Source organism: Pongo abelii, chromosome 1, assembly GCF_028885655.2.
Source record: "Pongo abelii isolate AG06213 chromosome 1, NHGRI_mPonAbe1-v2.0_pri, whole genome shotgun sequence".
NCBI lineage: Eukaryota > Metazoa > Chordata > Mammalia > Primates > Hominidae > Pongo > Pongo abelii.
The window spans coordinates 71,893,925-71,914,805 of record NC_071985.2 but is presented as its reverse complement, the minus strand read 5'-3'; the positions used below and the strand labels follow the sequence as shown (position 1 = coordinate 71,914,805).

Below are 20,881 nucleotides of genomic sequence, written 5' to 3'. Positions count from 1 at the left end.
CTGCACTTAAGCCTGGGAGACAGAGCGAGACTCCATCTCAAAAAAAAAAAAAATTAGCCAGGCATTGTGGCACATGCCTGTAGTCCCAGTGATATGGTTTGGCTGTGTCCCCATCCAAATCTCATATTGAATTGTAGTTCCCATAATCCTCACGTGTCGTGGGAGGGACCCAGTGGGAGGTAATTTAATCAAGGGGGCAGTTACCTTCATGCTGTTCTCATGATAGTGAGTAGGTTCTCAAAAGATCTGATGGTTTTATAAGGGGCTTTCCCCAGCACTTCTCCTTGCTGCTGCCACGTGAAGAAGAACGTGTTTGCTTCCCCTTCCACCATGATTGTGAGTTTCCTGAGGTCTCCCCAGCCATGCTGAACAGTGAGTCAATTAAACCTTTTTCCTTTATAAATTACCCATTCTCAGGTATGTCTTTATTAGTAGTGTAAGAACAGACTAATACACCCAGCTACTCAGGAGGTTGAGGCAGGAGGACTGCTTGAGCCCAGGAGATCAAGGCTGTAGTGAGCCATGGAGCCATGATTGCACCACTGTGCTCCAGCCTGTGCAACGGAGTGAGACCCTATCTCAGAAAAAAAAAAAAAAAGAAGAATCAAGACTATCTATTTAACTACCTCAACCACTTTGTGGAAGAAAATTGGGCAATGTCATTCCATAGGTTGTACTGAAACAACTCAGTTTGAAGATTATGAACTTAGGAAGCAGGAATAAGAAGACATACACTTTAATGAGGGAAGGACCATTTGCTTTATACAAAGATTTACTTTAGGATTCCTTTAACACATGTGCCTCTTTAGAGAATTTTAAATAATCTACAAAAATTCATAAGTATTCTGCAGCCCAGTATGAAAATTCCCCTACAGTACCATTGCTAAGCAATGAGTTACAGAAACAACTTTTGCAAACATCTTTGATATAAAATATGTGTATATTTGTTTGGCTTTTGCTTTTTGCTTTTCTTCTTTAGAAGGGAAATGAGAAGCTATTGCTGAAACACAATTATCCAGAAGGCAAGAAGGAAGGCAAGAGATGAGTGAGTTTTACCAGCTGTCTATCCTGGCTTTCCACTTGGACTACATACTCCTTCCTTTGCTTCTCCTCTAAGCACAGCACCAGGCACAGTGCAGAGATGAGCAAACATATAGACTGCCTGCTACTCAGCTCAGAGGCTAGAGAACCAGCTGGACCCCTTTTGTGGGTAGGCTGCTCTCTCTGCTTCTGCGTCTTCTACCTGAAACTGAGATAAACTACAAAATTATGCTTGCCAGGATGACATGAGAAATGAAACCAACGCTATCGGAGTACTCCAGAATCTTTGGTTGAAAACAGAATGAGAATTGGTGTGATACAACACTCCTACTAAATCTCCAGTGATATTTTTTAAATAAAACAAGTCAAGGAATTATCTACGCGGCTGGCTGCTTCAGAAAGCAGTAAGATCAGAAGAGCCTGTAGTTTGGTCCACAATGAACTGGGAAAAGGGGAACTGCCACCCCAGTAACTCTAATAGCTGAACGATACCCTCTGCAAGAATTCCCCACAGACATGGATATAAAGTAGTTAGTGACAACTGGCATAGCTGAATTTAACACATGAATAATTCCTAAAGCATTTGGCATTGCCAACTAAAAGAGCCTGCAGTCATTTTTTGGATATTTTCCAGATGGGTATTTTGTTTTTGCTATATATAAGCATTTCCTGATTTTCTCTGCTTCTATTCCTTTTCACCCACCCACTCGCTGTTCTCGTTGATGCTGATGCCTACAGGAGAAGTGAACAGCAAAGATGAGAGAGATGCAAGGCCAGAAGGAAGGCAGAGATCAGGAAAGGTTTCAGCTCTAGCCCACTCTAGACAGACGACCCCATGCACCTGCGAGAGCCTCTAGGCAGATGTCTCCTCCCACCATGTCGATGGCCACATTCACCCCGCCCTCGCCCACCGGCTTCCTCACTGCATCCTTCAGGCTGCCCTGACTGTAGTTCATGCTGGACTGCGCACCCCTCTGCATCACCGGCTTGCACTTCTCGTCACTTCCAGCAGCAGCTATATTACCTGCATCAAGAACACAAGATATCTGATTATCCAGAACATGTCCCAAGAAAGGGGCACCCCACCTATCCCATCTCCAGCCAAAGGGTGCTACTCAAGGAAATCATTGTGATCTTGCTGCCCTGGCATTGGCCTTGAGCCCACACATCAAGCCCAACACACAGACCATCCCACTGGCCCCTCCATGCCCTACTAGCCATGAGGTCCACATTTCTAGGAATCCTGGAACCCTAACAAGGATAGCTAGAAGGTGGTTCAAGAGACATTCAGAAAGTCTTCTCAAATTCAAATGAAAACCACCATTTATTGAGCATCTACTATAAATCAAGCAGTAAGGACACAAGATGGATCCTTTAGAGCCAAGAAAGCAAGATACAGCAGAGTGATGGGGAAAATAAACAGAGGTCCAGAAATGTAAACAAGAGGTACCCAATCTAAATCCAGAGGATCAGGAAAGACTTCCTAGAGGGTAAAACATGATTCAATAGAAAGATCTTGAGGTTAGAGAGACCTTAGTCCAAATTCTGGCTTTGCCACTCACTAGCTATGTTGACCTAGGCAAAATACTTAGTAACAAAACAACATTTTGTTACTATTTGCCTGTTAACATTCTAAACATTTTACCGTATATAAATAACTCATTTAATTGTAATAGCCCAATGAAATATACAGTATTATTATCCTTGTTTTATAGATGAAGAAATTGAGGCAGAAGAAGTTAAGTAACTTGTTGCCCAAGGAAGGTCACACAGCAAATGGGAGACAGCATTGGGGTCCAAACCCAGGTAATTCACCTCCAGAGTCCATGCATTTAACCTCCATACTGCCTGCCAGCTTCTCAAGATTTCAGTTACCTCATCAGTAAAGTAAGACATTTAAAAAATTATCGGAGGCCAGGCACGGTGGCTCACGCCTGTAATCCCAGCACTTTGGGAGGCCCAGGTGGGCAGATCACAAGGTTGGGAGTTCAAGACCAGCCTGGCCAATATGGTGAATCCCCCATCTCTACTAAAAATACAAAAATTAGCTGGGTATGGTGGCACATGCCTGTAGTCCCAGCTACTCGGGAGGCTGAAGCAGGAGAGTCGCTTGAACCAGGGAAGTGGAGGCTGCAGTGAGCCAACATGAGCCACTGCACTCCAGCCTGGGCGACAGAGCAAGACTTCGTCTCAAAAAAAAAAAAAAAAAAATCAGGGGCTGGGCGCGGTGGCTCATGCCTGCAATCTCAGCACTTTGGGAGGCCAAGGTGGGCGGATCACAAGGTCAGGAGTTCGAGACCAGCCTGGCCAATATCGTGAAAACCCATCTCTACTAAAAATACAAAAATTAGCTGGGCATGGTGGCGTGTGTCTGTAGTCCTAGCTACTCAGGAGGCTGAGGCAGAATAATTGCTTGAACCTGGGAGGCAGAGGTTGCAGCGAGCCGAGATCTTACCACTGCACTCCAGCCTGGGCGACAGAGTAAGACTCCGTTTAAAAAAAAAAAAAAATTATCTCTAGGCACAAGCTCAAGAGAAATAAAGGAAAAAGAATTAAATGGGACACTGTATACAAAGCATTTGGAAAACAAAGTGTTAGATAAACTGAAGCCATTGTTACACCACGCAATCATTTATTCTATTTGAACCTCATAAGAACATTATTGAGGAGATATAATTACTCCCAGTTTCCAGACAGAGACATAGACTCAGAGAGGTAAAGCAATCAACCAGGGTCATCCAGGTTGCAGGTGTTAGAACAATTACTCAAGCCCACTGCTGCGTTACTCCAAAGCCCATGCTTTTCCACTCCATCACCCTAGGAGAAAGCCATACCCAAGGCTCGAAAGAGATAGCATAGATGGTGGTGAGCCATACTGTGGGGAAGTCTGGGGTTTGGAAGTCTCCAGAAAAGCTGCAAACACTCCAGCATTGCCTAGACGTGCTTCAACATGGGGCAGCACCCACCAGCCCAAGCACTTTAGTCTCAAAGTGAATTTGCAATGAAATACTCCAAGAACACTGGTGCCCTTAAAAGATTCCAAACTTACTCAAAACTATTTGAAACTGAATGCTTCCCTCAAATATTCCCTGGTGGAACCCTGAAATAGTTGCAGTTCACTGAGGGCTATTAGCACACAGTGCCAGAGTGGGCAGACACTGCTCTAGGGTCAGGCACCTGAATTGAATCCCAAGATTCTCACTAGGTCTCCATGGGACCTGCAGTGAACCATTTTCTCTCTTGGTGCCTCACTTTCTTCATCTGTGAAATAGGGATAATAAACACTTACACTACCCATATCCCAGGGGCTTTGTGAGGATCAAGGGTAAGATGATTGCCGCGGAGGCACTTTGGAAGCAACATGAAATGCTGTGGATTCAAGGTGTAATCAAAATGACCTGTTCCAAGTAGGTGGCATGGTAACACTTATATTTTTGTTTACTTTTGCTTAAAACCATTATTGCGGTTCAAGAAAATACAGCTTAGGTTAATTTTAATATATTAATTAAAGTGAGCTTTTCTCTCTACTACTTATAACAATTTATAACTATTTAAAACAATTTGTACAATTTTATCTTCCTCGAAATGTTAAATAACCAATAGCTCTAGACAATAAAACCAATTATAGTCTCTCCCCCAGACAGGAGCTAAAAGCCCATCCTGTTAACATGAAATGTGTTCATATCACTTGAGGAGCCTCCTGGTATCTATGATTACTTTCAGAACTCACATGTCCTTCCCAAATGGAAGTTATAGGAGAAAGGAGAGATGTCCCCTAAAGGAATTCCAGACCAATCCAACTATCTCCAAACCTATATACCCAGCTGCCCTCTGGCTATCCAACTGCATGCTCCACAGGAACCTCACATTCAACACAGCCAAAACCCAACTCACTATTCCTGCCTGTGTTCTCAATCTCAATAAGATGGCAACTCCACGAGTTAACTTAGTTTGCTCCTTCCCACTCAATGTCTAATAATAACAGGATTCTTTTTAAAGAGATTCTTACTGACATGCCCCGCCCTCTAATAGGCACTGCACGTGTAATCTCAATATTCCCACAACAACTCCATGGAGAGAGCATTCTTTTACAAGTGAGAAAACTGACGATATTAAGCTGGAGGCAAAGCTGGAATTTGAACCTACGTCAGGCTAACTTTAAAGCCCTTGTTCTTTAGACTAGAGCAGGATGCTCTCCAGGTACCAAATTATCTATTTTTTTTCCACTTCAGTATCTCTCAATGCATTGTTTTCACTGCCTTGGTTCAGGTAGCCTATCCTAATCCTGGCTCAGATTGCTCCAAGAGCCTGTCCTATTGCTCCCAGACTACCCTTGACCTTTCCCCTATCCCTCATCCCCATGGCTACCAGAGTGAACTTTTCCAAATGCAAAAATATCATGTCACTTCCCTACTTTAAATCCTCAACTGCTCTCAAGAGCTTCCAATAAATGTTCAAATTCTTCAGCTCCACACAAGGCCCCTCGTGATCTTATCTCTGCCCTCCTCTCTAGAGCCACCTTCCACCATTTCCCCCCAGGTCCCTGGCTCCAGAGATACTATTTGCAATTCTCTGAATGCACCATGCTAGTTCCTAGTTCTCTATCTTCTAATAAGTCCTCCCACCACCGATATGGCCTTCACTTCCCTTCTTCCTCTATTCAACTGCTACCAATTCTTTAAAAGTCAGCTTAAATGTCCACCTTCTCCAAGAAATCCCCCCTTTCCAACACTCACAGCCTCAGAAAGACACTTCCGAAGAGACCTAAGTCTATTTTCATTATTTTATTCATTCATTCATTAATTTAAGAAATAGTTCTTGAGGGCCTACTATGTTCTAGGTACCATGCTAGGTGCAGGACTACAGGGATGAACCAAAGAGACACTGTCACTACCTTTATGGGGATTACAGTCCAGTAAGAGGGAGACAATAACCCGATAATGACACAAGTAACCACACTCTGAGCTATGTATTATGAAAGAGAAGTAGAGGGTGTTATAAAATTACATATACAGAGGAGGGAGAGGGGCCTCACCTAGACTGAGGGACAGAGAATACTTCTCTGAAAAAGTGACATTTGAGTTTAAATCTGAACAACAGCTCTGAGAATTACAGGTAGAGAAAAGAGCGTGTGCAGAAGGCATGAAGTGGGTCAGACCTTGCCAGGGTCTAGCAGCTGGAAGGATGAGTGATTTGCTTCTAGGCCCCCTCCCTAGTCTATAAGCGAATAGATGGCAAGACCCTGCTCTGGGTTACTTTATATCCCCAGTGCCTTGCACATGATTTTTAATCAATGAATGAATATATTGTTTGAATAAATATATGTTTGAAAACTGGAGTTATGATTTTTTTAAATAGTGACTCTAACATACAAATACCTTGGCCTGAAGAACATTCGTTGCCATGTCACTGCAAGGCCTGTGGCTCCAGCTGCTGCCATCACTAAAACTACTTCTCTGTGCCAAAGAAAGATGAATTACACTTCAGAAACCTTCAAAAGTCAACCAGTAATATGATTTCACAAATATTTTAGAAACAGAACATTTTAAAGCAAGAATGTTAGAGGTCGTTTCATTCAAACCTTCATATACATCTGTTCTCCACCCTGTAAGCTTACAGATGTGACTTCTAGATTAGTGCTAATTTGGTTCAGTTTTGAAGACCTCCCAGGAAAAATATTCCTGAATCTCTCTAGGTAGGCTCTCCCTCATATCAGTGGCAACCCTTCCTTTGAGCTACCACTCCAATTTATTCTTCAGAAATTCTATCTTAAAATCCTTCTCATATTAGATACTGCCCAATGTTACAAGGTGATGAGCATGTAATGGCCACTGCTCAACTAAACCCACCTCTCTGAAGCAATTCTGAGTCTCAGCTCTCTGAAAAGATCAAGAAGCAGTATGTACGCTCCAGGTAAAGAGTCAAACTTCAGCACCTTTTCTTCTGAAATGTCCCATCTGGCACACTCAACAAGGCCTCACAGAAAAAAATACCATGGGCCTCTAATAAACTCAGAGTGAAATGGGTTTAAATAAACCAACTATCTACACTTTAATATTTTTTATGAGATCTCCAGGGCGGTCATATTTGAGAGAGGTATTTCTCCAATTCACAATGACCAAGTTCACAGTCTATCATCTCCTCTCAGACAAAGGGATGTCCTCACAGTCAAAAAACCCCAATCTCAAGTGGCTACCTCCCTTTGGCCTTTCCTCAGCCAAAAGGAAGGGAAGTGAAGGGAAGAGGTGGGGCACGGCCTTGCTGGACACTTCTGATATCAAGAGAAGGGTACTTTCTAGCCTTCTGTCATCTACACAGTCCTTACTCAGGCTGGGTACGGGCCTGATGCTCAAGAGCAAAAATCGCAGTGCCGTAAGTTATAAGGAGGACAGCAGCTTCTTATAGGAAGACCTTTTCTGGAATCTGCCACGGGTCCTAAAAAAGAGGTAACAGTGACTTACAGATTGAGTGTATGTACCTAGTCATAAAGGCTGCTCAGTAAATATTAGGATTTGATTCAGTGACTGATTTGCAAAGGGAAACACTTGCCCATAACCAAGCCCAGTGGAAGTCAAAACTAAGCAAGCTGTAGCAGATTTCAGAACTTGAATGCAGCAGACTTCAAAACCCCAAGGCTAGCATCTGGCTCAGGAAGGAGCCAACAGGTAGAGAATGGAACACAGATCACTGTACTGTGATGGGTGAATGGTATGTCAGTTTTACCTCAGTAAAGCTAGTGGAGACAATTGTGTACTGTCCACCACCAGGGGGCACCATTCACACCCTGCACAACCATGCTAGACTACCCTGGCTGGCTCCATTCCCAGGGCTATCTCTTTCATAAGCTTTGTGTCCGGGAGAAGCCCATTACATCCAGCTAAATGCCCAAAACCAGTTTTTCTACTAAAACTACCTAGTCCAAATGAACCAGCTCAAGGACTCAGAAAACAAAATGTTGTTCTTTATTAAAACAACGCAAACAAAGCTCTGTGTAAAGTGTTGTCACATTAATGAAGAGAAAGAGTTTAACATTTGAAAAAATGAAGTGCTTAGCAGAGAAACAAGACATGACCAAATAAATACAAAGAAAAAGAGGGAGAGGGGAAGACAGGAATGAGGGATAGGTGGAAATTAAAGAAAAACAAAGGAGAAAAAAACATCTTCAACCATTAATCTTGAGTGGTACAGATACATACCTTCAGGTCAGTGACGCATTCTTCAGCCATACAACTAAAGTTTCTTATGCCAATAACTCTATCTCCCTAAAGGAAACATACAATTAAGGATATGTGCAAATGTATGACCTTGCATTCCTTTTCCTGAGTTAATCAAAAAAGAAAAAAAAATGCACATCTCTGACTCCATAAGACACAGGTTGGTCTTAATTATTCAGAGTTAATGTTTAGTAAATAAAATAATAACTCTCTCAATACCACCACCAGGTTGTGAAGCCAATTTGAGTGAGCACATTTGAGATGATGAGATAGAGTAAGGGAAAGGTTGACTTGAATTAGAAGCCCAGTCTTAATTTCACAAGAGGCTCAAATTCTCTGTCCTCTTGGTTAAAGACTGAGGTGCCGCCTTTTATTCATAATAAAAAGTTTAAAGCAGCCAGGAACTTCCAATTACTTCCTTTCCCCAGAAAGAATTTTGTTTCTTACCTTTCTAGTTAGGTTTCCCTTTGGTGTCTGCAGGCAAAAGCCAGTAAAAGTAAGACGCTTTGGCTACAAATGAAGTTAGCACATTTTTCATAGCTACATATACATTGATTCCCTAGACTCCAACTAATTTACCTCTTTAACTGTGCTGACGTCTGTGCCTGTCTCCAATACTGTCCCAGAAAACTCCATTCCTAAAAACATTGTTTAAAGATTAGGTTATCTGTAAAACACAACACCATGGAGATGAGAAAACACTGATCGACAGGCTATTCCAACAGCTTTCGGAGCTGAGGATTTAGGTGCCCCTCCTCCTCTCCATATGCAGGTACAGAGGTAAGGTGTTATACTCAACGCACAGGAAAGTCAACATAAGATTTCACGATCACAACCTGGGAAGCTATAGCAGTCCCAATCTTACCATGACACAAATGAAAATTTCAAGAATGTGCAAAAGCACAGAGAATCACAGGTACACAGGTACTTTTGACCCTAATCACTAGGACCTTCTATAGCACCCCAATGACAATGTTCATCCTATTTATTTATCTGTTTTCAAGTCTCTTCTGCTGGACTATAGGGCCCTCAAGGACATGAACTGTTTATTCAGACAGTACTTGGCTCAACTGGATGAACTGGTGCTGTCTGCCCTTTCCTCTTTCACCTCTGAAATTTCTGAATTAATGATCATGTTTCCTACTTGAGCTGCCAGGGGAATAACTCAATTGAGTATGACGTCTTCCCCCCAACCAGTATTTCAGCAAATATAAACAGAAGGAAATGGTTCTAACTGTCAAGATACAATCAAACACTCTGAAACCAAAACACGGTAACTATTTGCAATCACTCTATCTTTCATAATATATATCTGTATAAAATGTACATGTACTATATACACGCTAAGCTATACTTATATCCCTTTAAATAAATTTCAACAACAAAAATCAGTCACTTGTCCACAGGTTCAGGATCTAGAAGCAGATTGGGAACAAAAATCAGACAGAGGGCTGCTAAGAAATCCACACTCTTCTTCTCTCTGATCCTTTGGCATTAGGTTTTTTTGTTTGTTTCTTTGTTTGTTTTGTTTTTGAGATGGAGTCTCGCTCCATTGCCCAGGCTGGAGTGCAGTGTCATGATCTTGGCTCACTGCAACCTCCGCCTTCTAGGTTCAAGCAATTCTCCTGCCTCAGCCCCCCGAGTAGCTGGGACTACAGGCGCACACCGCCACGCGTAGCTAATTTTAGTATTTTGGTAGAGACAGGGTTTCACCATTGTTGCCCAGGCTGGTCTTGAACTCCTGGGCTCAGGCAATCCGCCCGCCTCGGCCTCATAAATTGCTAGGATTACAGGTGTGAGCCACTACGCCCGGCTTGGCATTAGGCTTTATTGGGAATGTGTCTGTGAGGCTGAAAGTTTTAGCTGCAAACAGATGTCTGTGATCCTTCAGCTAAGAAACAAAATCGGGGCAATATCAAGCAAGGAAAGGGAATGAATGACTAGGACCAATGATAATTCTGGTGAAAATTCATTTGTTCATTTCTTCATTTTTAGAGTATTTATTGAGCACCTACTAAGAGCCACATACAATGCTAAGCTGGGGGATATAATGTTGATAAAGACAGGCATAGACTTTGCCCTCATGGGGCTCACAATCTAGTGATCCCAATACACAGTGAGATGGACACATCTAACTGAACCATCACTGACGGCAGGCAGACACCAACAGAGCACTGCCTGAGCCCAAGGGCATGATTCTGAAAACTCCCTGTATCTTTTTTTCCTGAAGCAGTCACTTGGTCTCCCCATACTCACCAGGTGTGAAGGGAAGATGGGGCCTTTCCTGATATTGACCACGGCAGATCAAAATATCACCAAAGTTAACTCCACAGAAATGGACATCAACTCTGACCTACAAAAGAAATAGAGCAGCAAAGCAGAACAGTACACATCCACGGAGACAATGTTCATTCAATCATATCAAAATAGTTACTGAATGACAACGACATGCCAGATACTAAAGTAAGAGCCGGCACACACTCATGGGCAAGGCCTCTGCCTTCATGAAGCTAAAGTATAGGAGGGAAAACAGATATTAACCAGATAATAATGAAGTTACCTATATTAAGTTATAACTCCAGTACCAAGCGTTAATCATAAAAATATATGGTGCTATGAAAGCACATAATGGAAGGATTTGACCACTTAGGGAAGTCAGGAAAAGCATTCCTAAGTAAGCAACACTTTGAACTAACAACTAAGAGTTAACTATTCAAAATAGGAGGCAAAAGGCTTGGCACAGACAAAAGCAATGGCATGTACAAAGACACTACAGTGGGCACACAAGAGACTTTGAAGCCTTACTGAGGATTTTTTGTTTGTTTGTTTGTTTTGAGACAGACTCTCACACTGTTGCCTGGGGTGGAGTGCAGTGGCATCATCTCGGCTCACTGCAACCTCTGCCTCCCCGATTCAAGCAATTCTCCTGCCTCAGCCTCCCAAATAGCTGGGATTACAGACATGCACCACCACGCCCAGCTAATTTTTTTTGTATTTTTAGTAGAGACAGGGTTTCACCATATTAGCCAGGCTGGTCTCAAACTCCTGACCTCGTGATCCACCTGCCTCAGCCTCCCAAAGTGCTGGGATTACAGGCGTGAGCCACCACATCCGGCCTCCTTACTGAGGATCTTAATTTTCATTAACAATGAAAATTAATGACAATGGGAAGTCATTAATGAGTTTTAAACAGAAGGGTAAAATGATCAACTGTTTGGGGAATCTGGAATCCTTTACCCTAGTCCCAGATCCCCAGCCTCTATGTTTTGTGATAGTGCCATAGCTGAGGCAGACCTACAGCAGTGTAGCCAGTAGTTTCTCCAGGCCTTGTAAGCCCATGGTTCTCAAAATGTGGCCCCAACCACTAGCATCAGTATCACCTGGCACAGGCCAGGCACAATGGCTCATGCCTGTAATCCCAGCACTTCAGGAGGCCAAAGCAGGAGAATCACTTGAGCCCAGGCGTTCGAGACTAGCCTGGGCAACCATCTCTACAAAAATAAAAATTAAAAAACTAGCCAGGAATGGTGGCATGTGCCTGTGGTCTCAGCTACTTGGGAGACTGGGGTGGCAGAACTGCTTGAGCCTGGGAGGTCAAGGTTGCAGTGAGCCATGATCGTGCCACTGCACTCCAGCCTGAGTGACAGAGTGAGACCTTATCTCAAAAAAAAAAAAAAAAGAAATTCAAATTATCAAGCCCCATCCCAGACCTACTGAATCAGAAACTCCGAAGACAAAGCCTAGCATTCTGTTTTAACAAGCCCCAAGACCAGGGGTTCCCAACCCCGGGGCCACAGACCGGTAGGCTGTCAGGAATCCAGCTGCACAGCAAGAGGTGAGCAGACAAAGCAAGCATACCGCCCAGCTCTGCCTCCCGTCAGATCAGTGGTAGCATCAGATTCTCATAAAGGTGCAAACCCTATTGTGAACTACACAGGCAAGGGATCTAGGTTGCACACTCCTTATGAGAATCTAATGCCTGAGGATCTGAGATGGAACAGTTTCATTCCAAAACCATCCCCTCCAACCCCCATCAGTCCATGGAAAAACTGTCTTCCACAGAACTGGTCCCTGGTGCCAAAAAGGTTGCGGACCGCTGTGCTAGACAACCACTGTCATAAACCAACACATCCCAACAGGGGTTGGAATTACTGGAAGAAATGAAAGCTGAGACACCAAAGGGATGATATTGATTTGTTTGTACAGAGGTGGCCATATTGGTGAGAAGACATTTTTATCTACAAAATTCATTCATTCAACAATTTTTTAAGCTTCTGCCACATGCCAGGAACCATTTTAGACTTAAGGGATTTAGTAATGAGTAAAACAAACATAGTCACAGCTCTCATGGGCTAATTCCTTACAATGCAATGTCTAGGACAAATAACGGAACAAAGGAGCCTAGCCCTCAGCCTGGACACATTCCGTGCATGCAGGACACATCAGTTATTGACAAGCATGCACAGGGCACACGTGTTCTCCAGCCACTCCACTTAGATTTAAGGATGATTTGAGGATGAATGTCGTTCAGCATGTGAATCCCAGGAAGTAGATTGGCTGCCATCATGTGCTTATTCAAATAATCCGTGTTAGCCATGTTAGTTAACAGGCTCCATGCTGGTAACACTTTGGGGCTATAGCTGCCTTTCTCCCTCTCCCTGGCGGTCTCCAACACTGAGGCCCACTGCCTGCTTCACGCTGTCTGAGGTTCTCATCTCCACACCAGATGACACTGTGTTACCAGAGTGGTCAATAGGCAGGGCCAAAGTGATGTCCACATTTCAGTGGACCAGCTGCCCACATCACTAAACGAACCCCATCCCAAATCTCCGCAAAATACCAGAGGCGTATGTTCACACGGAAACACGGAGGTTACCGGGCTGGTTTCAGGGAGGCAGAGGCCGAATAATTCAATTCCGGCGCTGAGGTGGAAGGAAGCAAAGGATGAGGTCCATGTACCTGTGTTAAACCAATAACTTGCACATACAAAGTTGTGTGCAAATCAGAATTCTCTGTTTCTAAGGCAACAGCTCTGAGCATTGAAAAAGTGGCCTATAGGCGTGTTTTGCGGGAACAATCTTCCTTTAGCACTTTAGACCTTGGAAAGGGCTTCAACCCCCTACCTAGCCCAGGACGAAGTTGCCCTCCAGTCGAGGTCGCCCTCCCAGGACGAGGTCGCCCCCTCGCTTGGGAACTGGGAACTTGATTCAAGAAGGAAGCCTGCGGGGAGTGTGTGGTGGCGGGGAGAAGGGGAGGGTAGAAGGGGATAAGCTAGCCCCCTACCTCGTGAGGCCCGACGGGGAGGGGGCCACCTCTTCAACGGTCAGGGGCTTCTTCAGCTCTGCGCAAATCGCGGCGCGGTAGTGCCAGCCGCTGCCCTGTCCGGCTCTCCTGCAACACAGAACAAGGGTAGGGTCAGTCGGACAGCCCCGCCGGGAGCACCCCGGGACTGCCTTGCAGGGCTCAGGGAGGAGTCGGGGTTGCACCTGCAGACCCACGCCCGAGGGAGGCACTGCCTGCAGAGCACCGCCGCCAAGGCCATGCAGAGCGAGGGGCGAAGGGGAGTGGCCAGAGCGCGGCAGGAAGAGCCGGACAGCGCCGCCCAGCCCCGGGAGAGCGGAAGGGCGGCCCGCGAGGCCTCCTGGCGACGCGCCCTGGCAGCCACGACCCAACCCCGGCGGGGCAGCTCCGGCCCAGTGCGCCCGGCTTCTACGGCCGCCGAGCCCAAACGACCGCGCGAGCCCCCTGTTGGGCCTCTCTGGAGGTGGAGCCGGCTGGAAGAAAAAAAGAATAAAGGAAAACACCAGGAAACGGAATTAGACTACCCGAGATTAACCTTCTTTGGCATTATTGTAACAAATTTGGGAGACTTTTTTTTTTTATAGTTTCAACTTTTATTTTAGATTCAGGGGCTATATGTGCAGATGTGACCTGGGTATATTGCGTGATGCTAAGGTTCAGGGTACGAATCATCTCGTCACTTCGGTGCTGAACATAGTACCCAATAGTTTTCCAACCCTTGCCCCCCTCAAAATTGGGAGACTTTTTAAACCACACTTGGCGACATTTAAATAGTGGTTCTTGGCTGGGTGGTTCACGCCTGTAATCCCAGCACTTTTGGAGGCCAAGGCGGGTGGTGGCCAGTATCTGTGGTCTCAGCTACTCGGGAGGCTGAGGCGGGAGGGTCGCTTGAGCACAGGAGTTGGAGGCTGCGGTGAACTATGATCACACCACCCTGAGTGACAGAGTGAGACCTTCTCTTTAGATAGATGGACAGACAGACAGATGATACATAGATAAACGTTCTTGGGTCCTCTGCAGTGCAAAAAATCCTAAATGCACAGGTAAAGGCTTTATTTATGTATTTATTTATTTTTGAGACAGGGTCCTGCTCTGTCACCAAGGCTGGAGTGTAGTGGCACTATTTCGGCTCACTGCAACCTCCACCACTTAGGGTCAAACCATCCTCCCGCCTCAGCCTCCCATGTAGCTGGTACTATAGTTGTGCACCACCATATCTGGCTAATTTTTGTATTTTTTTAGAGACGGGGTTTCACCATTTTGCCCAGGCTGGTCTCGAACTCCTGGCCTCGAGCGCCCTGCCCGCCTCAGCCTTCCAAAGTGCTAGGATTACAAGTGTGAGCCACCACGCCTGCCTAGGTAAAGGCTTTAAAGTCAGCATTTGAACACCTTGTTAGAGTTCAATTCTTGTTACTAATTTTCTCACATTTACAGGACCATTTACACTAAATCTAAAGAGTTACTAATGATCCAATGTTGAATGAGCCTACACAAATCCAAATAATACTTCCAGTTAAAATCAGACCAAAACCCACCACGGGGAGAGTGGAAGGGCATTGGTTCTCATGTCCCCAATGCCAGTATTATGCTTGGCACATAGTAGATGCTCAATAAATGATTGTTGATTCGAAGACCAACACAGACCATTCACACTAGGTGAATAAGCACACTGTGGAAGAATTGAAAATATACAATATAATCTGTGAAATATTATAAAATTGGGTAGATCTCTATTGCAACAGTAACCAAATATTTATAGGCTAGCTATATAAGAGAGGCACACATTATGTTGGAGAGAATATTTCGTTTGACAGGTAACTTTTAAAGACAGCTTGATGTCTTTAAAAGACATCTGGCAGAAGAGTAGTCTCAGGTTCAAGCCCAGCTCTCCCACTTGTTTGTGGGTTTAACATTGACACTTGTTGGCTCTCTGCCTCAGTGAACTCCTCTGTAAAATGAACACATTGGGCAGAATAATCCCTAAGTTGCTAAATTCTATTTTTTGACAGAAACAGAATTCCCAGATAGAGCATGACCTGGAAGGCATGATCAGGAATGGAATAAAGGGAAAATGGAGAGCAAAAATGAAGTAGGAATGAACTTCTGAGATTATAGCCTAAAGGCTCTGGGGAAAAGGAGTCCAAGAGCAAGGTCCTCACCTTGGATATACAACAGAGCTTACTGTTATTTTAATAGCACTCACAAGGAATTTGAGAAGTCATTTTAGTCCTCTCCCCCTTCCCACAAGAGGAAGACTAGAACAATGACTAGAAGCTGAGAAAATGAAAAAACTTGTGTTTCCAATAAGACAAGAAAGCACTTTGTGAACTGTTAATCATTAGGCATATAAAATCAAACCGGGAATAATGGAGAAATACTAATGTTATCATCAAAGTGAACATTCTGGTTGCCAAATAACAGTGAGCAACTGGGCGCAGTGGCTCACACCTGTAATCTCAGCACTTTGAGAGGCTGAGGGAGGTGGATTGCTTGAGGCCAGGAGCTCACAGCCTGGGCAAGATAATTGTCAGGCTTCTGAGCCCAAGCTAAGCCATCATATCCCCTGTGACCTGCACGTATACATCCAGATGGCCTGAAGCAACTGAAGATCCACAAAAGAAGTGAAAATAGCCTTAACTGATGACATTCCACCATTGTGATTTGTTTCTGCCCCACCCTAACTGATCAATGTAGTTTGTAATCTCCCCCACCGTTAAGAAGGTTCTTTGTAATTCTCCCCACCCTTGAGAATGTACTTTGTGAGATCCACCCCCTGCCCACAAAGCATTGCTCCTAACTGCAATGCCTATCCCAAAACCTATAAGAACTAATGATAATCCCACCACCCTTTGCTGACTCTCTTTTTGGACTCAGCCTGCCTGCACCCAGGTGAAATAAACAGCCTTGTTGCTCACACAAAGCCTGTTTGGTGGTCTCCTCACATGGACATGCATGACATTTGGTGCTGAAACCCGGGGCAGGAGGACTCCTTTGGGAGACCAGTCCCCTGTCCTCACCCTCACTCCTTGAGGAGATCCACCTGCAACCTCGGGTCCTCAGACCAACCAGCCCAAGGAACATCTCATGATTTTCAAATCGGGTAAGCGGTCTTTTCACTGTCTTCTCCAGCCTCTCTTGCTACCCTTCAATCTCCCTCTCTCTCTACCCTTCAATCTCCCTGTCCTTCCAACTCCAGTTCTTTTTCCTCTCTAGTAGAGACAAAGGAGACACATTTTATCTGTGGACTCCGGCGCTGGTCACGGACTCGGGAAGACAGTCTTCCCTTGGTGTTTAGTCACTGCAGGGACACCTGCCTGATTATTCACTCACACTCCATTGGTGTCTGATCACCGTGGGGACACCTGCCTTGGTCATTCACCCACATTCCCTTGGTGGCAAGTCAATTGCGGGGACACCTGCTTTGGCTGCTCACCTACTCCTTTCTCCATGTCTCTACCTTTCTCTTTAAACTTACCTCCATTACTATGGGCAACCTTCCACCCTCCATTCCCCCATCTTCTCCCTTAGCCTGTGTTCTCAAAAACTTAAAACCTCTTCAACTCTCGCCTGACCTAAAACCTTAGCGTCTTATTTTCTTCTGCAACACCGCTTGGCCCCAATACAAACTCGATAATGGTTCTAAATAGATAGAAAATGACACTTTTGATTTCTCCATTTTACAAGACCTGGATGATTTTTGTCGAAAAATGGGCAAATGGGTCTGATGTGCCTGACGTCCAGGCATTGTTTTATACATTGGTCCCTCCTTAGTCTCTGCTCCCAATGTGACTCATCCCAAATCTTTCTTCCTTCTCTGCTATCTGTTCCTTCAGTCTCCACCCCAAGCTCTGAGTCCTTTGAATGCTCCTTTTCTACAGACTCATCTAACCTCTCCCCTCTTCCCCAGGCTGCACCTCACTAGGCCGAGCCAGGTCCCAATTCTTCCTCAGCCTCTGCTCGCCAATCCTATAATCCTTTTATCACCTCCCCTCCTCACACCCGGTCCAGCTTACAGTTTCATTCCTCGACTAGCCCTCCCCCACCTGCCCAACAATTTCCTCTTAAAGCGGTGGCTGGAGCTGAAGGCATAGCCAAGGTTAATGCTCCTTTTTCTTTATCCGACCTCTCCCAAATCAGGGTTTAGGCTCTTTTTCATCAAATATGAAAACTCAACCCAGTTCATGGCCCATCTGGCAACAACCCTTAGTCGGTTTACCGCCATAGACCCAGAAGGGCCAGAAGGCCGTCTTATTCTCAATAAGCATTTTATTACCCAATCCACTGCCGACATTAGAAAAAGCTCCAAAAATTAGATTCTGGCCCTCAAACCCCACAACAGGACCTAATTAACCTCACCTTCAAGGTGTACAATAATAGAGTAGAGGCAGCCAAGTAGCAACGTATTTCTGAGTTGCAATTCTTTGCCTCCACTGTGAGACAAACCCCAGCCACATCTCCAGCACATAAGAACTCCAAATGCCTGAACCGCAGCGACCAGGCATTCCTCCAGGACCGCCTGCCCCAGGATCTTGCTTTAAGTGCCAGAAATCTGGCCACTGGGCCAGGGAATGCCTGCAGCCCAGGATTCCCCCTATGCCATGTCCCATCTGTGTGGGACCCCACTGGAAATCGGACTGTCCAACTTGCCCAGCAGCCACTCCCAGACCCCCTGGAACTCTGGCCCAAGGCTCTCTGACTGACTCCTTCCCAGGTCTTCTCGACTTAGCAGCTGAAGACTGATGCTGCCCGATCACCTCGGAAGCCCCCTAGACCATCACGGACGCCGAGCTTCAGGTAACTCTCACAGTGGAGGGTAAGTCCATCCCCTTCTTAGTCAATATGGAGGCTACTCACTCCACATTACCTTCTTTTCAAGGGCCTATTTCCTTTGCCTCCATAATTGTTGTGGGTATTGATGGCCAGGCTTCCAGACCCCTTAAAACTCCCCAACTCTGACGCCAACTTGGACAACATTCTTTTAGGCGCTCCTTTTTAGTTATCCCCACCTGCCCAGCTCCCTTATTAGGTTGAGATATTTTGACTAAATTATCTGCTTGCCTGACTATTCCTAGGCTATAGCCACACCTCATTTACGCCCTTTTCCCCAGTTCAACGCCTCCTTCGCATCCTCCCCTTGTATCTCCCCACCTTAATCCACAAGTATAAGATAACTCTACTCCCTCCTTGGCGACCGATTATGCACCCCTTGCCATCCCATTAAAACCTAATCATCCTTACCCCACTCAATGCCAGTATCCCATCCCACAGCATGCTTTAGAAGGATTAAGGCCTGTTATCACTCGCCTGTTACAGCATGGCCTTTTAAAGCCTATAAACTCTCCTTACAATTCCCCCATTTTACTTGTCCAAAAACCAGACAAGCCTTACAGGTTAGTTCAGGATTTGCGCCTTATCAACCAAATTGTCTTGCCTATCCAACCTGTGGTGCCAAAGCCATATACTCTCCTATCCTCAATAACTCCCTCCACAACCCATTATTCTGTTCTGGATCTCAAACATGCTGTCTTTACTATTCCTTTGCACCCTTCATCCCAGCCTCTCTTCGCTTTTACTTGAACTGACCCTGACACCCACTAGGCTCAGCAAATTACCTGGGCTGTACTGCTGCAAGGCTTCACAGACAGCTCCCATTACTTCAGTCAAGCCCAAATTTCTTCCTCATCCATTACCTATCTCGGCATAATTCTTCATGAAAACACACGTGCTCTCCCTGCTGATTGTGTCCGGCTAATCTCCCAAACCCAACACCTTCTACAAAACAACAAATCTTTTCCTTCCTATGCATGGATAGGTACTTTCGCCTTTGGATACCTAGTTTTACCATCCTGACTAAACCATTATATAAACTCACAAAAGCAAACCTAGCTGACTCCATAGATCCTAAATCCTTTCCCCACTCCTCTTCCATTCCTTAAAAACAGCCCTAGAAGCTGCTCCCACACTAGCTCTCCCTAACTCATCCCAACCCTTTTCATTACACGCAGCCAAAGTACAGGGCTGTGCAGTCAAAATTCTTACACAAGAGCTGGGACCACACCCTGTAGCCTTTCTGTCCAAACAACTTGACCTTACTGTTTTAGGCTAGCCCCCACATTATTCCTGATACCACACCTGACCCCCATAACTGTGTCTCTCTAATCCACCTGACATTCACTCCACTTCCCCGTATTTCCTTCTTTCCTGTTCCTCACCCTGATCACACCTGGTTTATTGATGGCAGTTCCACCAGGCCTAATCGCCACTCACCAGCAAAGGCAGGCTATGCTATAGTATCTTCCACATCTATCATTGAGGCTACTGCTCTGCCCCACTCCACTACCTCTCAGCAAGCCAAACTCATTGCCTTAACTCAAGCCCTCACTCTTGCAAAGGAATTATGCGTCAATATTTATACTGACTCTAAATATGCCTTCCATATCCTGCACCACCATGCTGTTATATGGGCTGAAAGAGGTTTCCTTACTACACAAGGGTCCTCCATCATTAATGTCTCTTTAATAAAAACTCTTCTCAAGGCCACTTTACTTCCAAAGAAAGCTGGAGTCATACACTGCAAGGGTCACCAAAAGGCATCAGATCTCATCGCTAGGGGCAGCGCTTATGCTGATAAGGTAGCTAAAGAAGCAGCTAGCATTCCAACTTCTATCCCTCACGGCGGTTTTTCTCCTTCTCATCTCGTCACTCCCACCTACTCTCCCACTGAAACTTCCACCTATCAATCTCTTCCCACACAAGGCAAATGCTTCCTGGACCAAGGAAAATATCTCCTTCTTGCCTCACAGCCCATTCTATTCTATTGTCATATCATAACCTCTTCCATGTAGGTTACAAGCCGCTAGCCCACCTCTTAGAACCTCTCATTTCCTTTCCATCGTGGAAATCTATCCTTAAGGAAATCACTTCTCAGTGTTCCATCTGCTATTCTACTACTCCTCAGGGATTGTTCAGGCCCCCTCCCTTCCCTACACATCAAGCTCAGGGATTTGCCCCCGCCCAGGACTGGCAAACTGACTTTATTCACATGCCCAAGTCAGGAAACTAAAATACCTCTTGGTCTGGGTAGACACTTTCACTGGATGGGTAGAGGCCTTTCCCACAGGGTCTGAGAAGGCCACCACGGTCATTTCTTCCCTTTTGTCAGACATAATTCCTCAGTTTGGCTTTCTCACCTCTATACAGTCCAATAAGAGACTGGCCTTTACTAGTCAAATACCCAAGCAATTTCTCAGGCTCTTGGTATTCAGTGGAACCTTCATACCCCTGACCATCCTCAATCTTCAGGAAAGGTAAAACGGACTAATGGT

At 45.1% G+C, this 20,881-nt stretch overlaps 2 protein-coding genes across 3 annotated transcripts in view; both read right to left on the bottom strand.

Annotated features, from left to right (window-relative positions):
• Positions 1-2,065, bottom strand: part of SEC16B (SEC16 homolog B, endoplasmic reticulum export factor) — a 109,981-nt gene extending 107,916 nt beyond the window's left edge. For both annotated transcript variants that reach the window (XM_054524783.2, XM_063726359.1), the window contains exon 1: positions 205-2,065. The gene's annotated coding sequence lies outside the window, so the exon portion shown is untranslated. The remainder of the gene's footprint in view (positions 1-204) is intronic.
• Positions 1-14,054, bottom strand: part of LOC134761325 (quinone oxidoreductase-like protein 2) — a 63,830-nt gene extending 49,776 nt beyond the window's left edge. The window contains 12 exon segments of the mRNA XM_063723763.1: positions 1,749-1,773; positions 1,883-2,065; positions 4,854-5,013; positions 6,420-6,451; positions 6,454-6,497; positions 7,367-7,476; positions 8,238-8,303; positions 8,835-8,893; positions 10,512-10,608; positions 13,539-13,558; positions 13,561-13,646; positions 13,742-14,054. Coding sequence (XP_063579833.1) covers positions 1,749-1,773; positions 1,883-2,065; positions 4,854-5,013; positions 6,420-6,451; positions 6,454-6,497; positions 7,367-7,476; positions 8,238-8,303; positions 8,835-8,893; positions 10,512-10,608; positions 13,539-13,558; positions 13,561-13,646; positions 13,742-13,797 — 938 coding nt within the window. The 5' untranslated portion in view covers positions 13,798-14,054.
• Between the last annotated feature and the right edge of the window lie 6,827 nt (positions 14,055-20,881).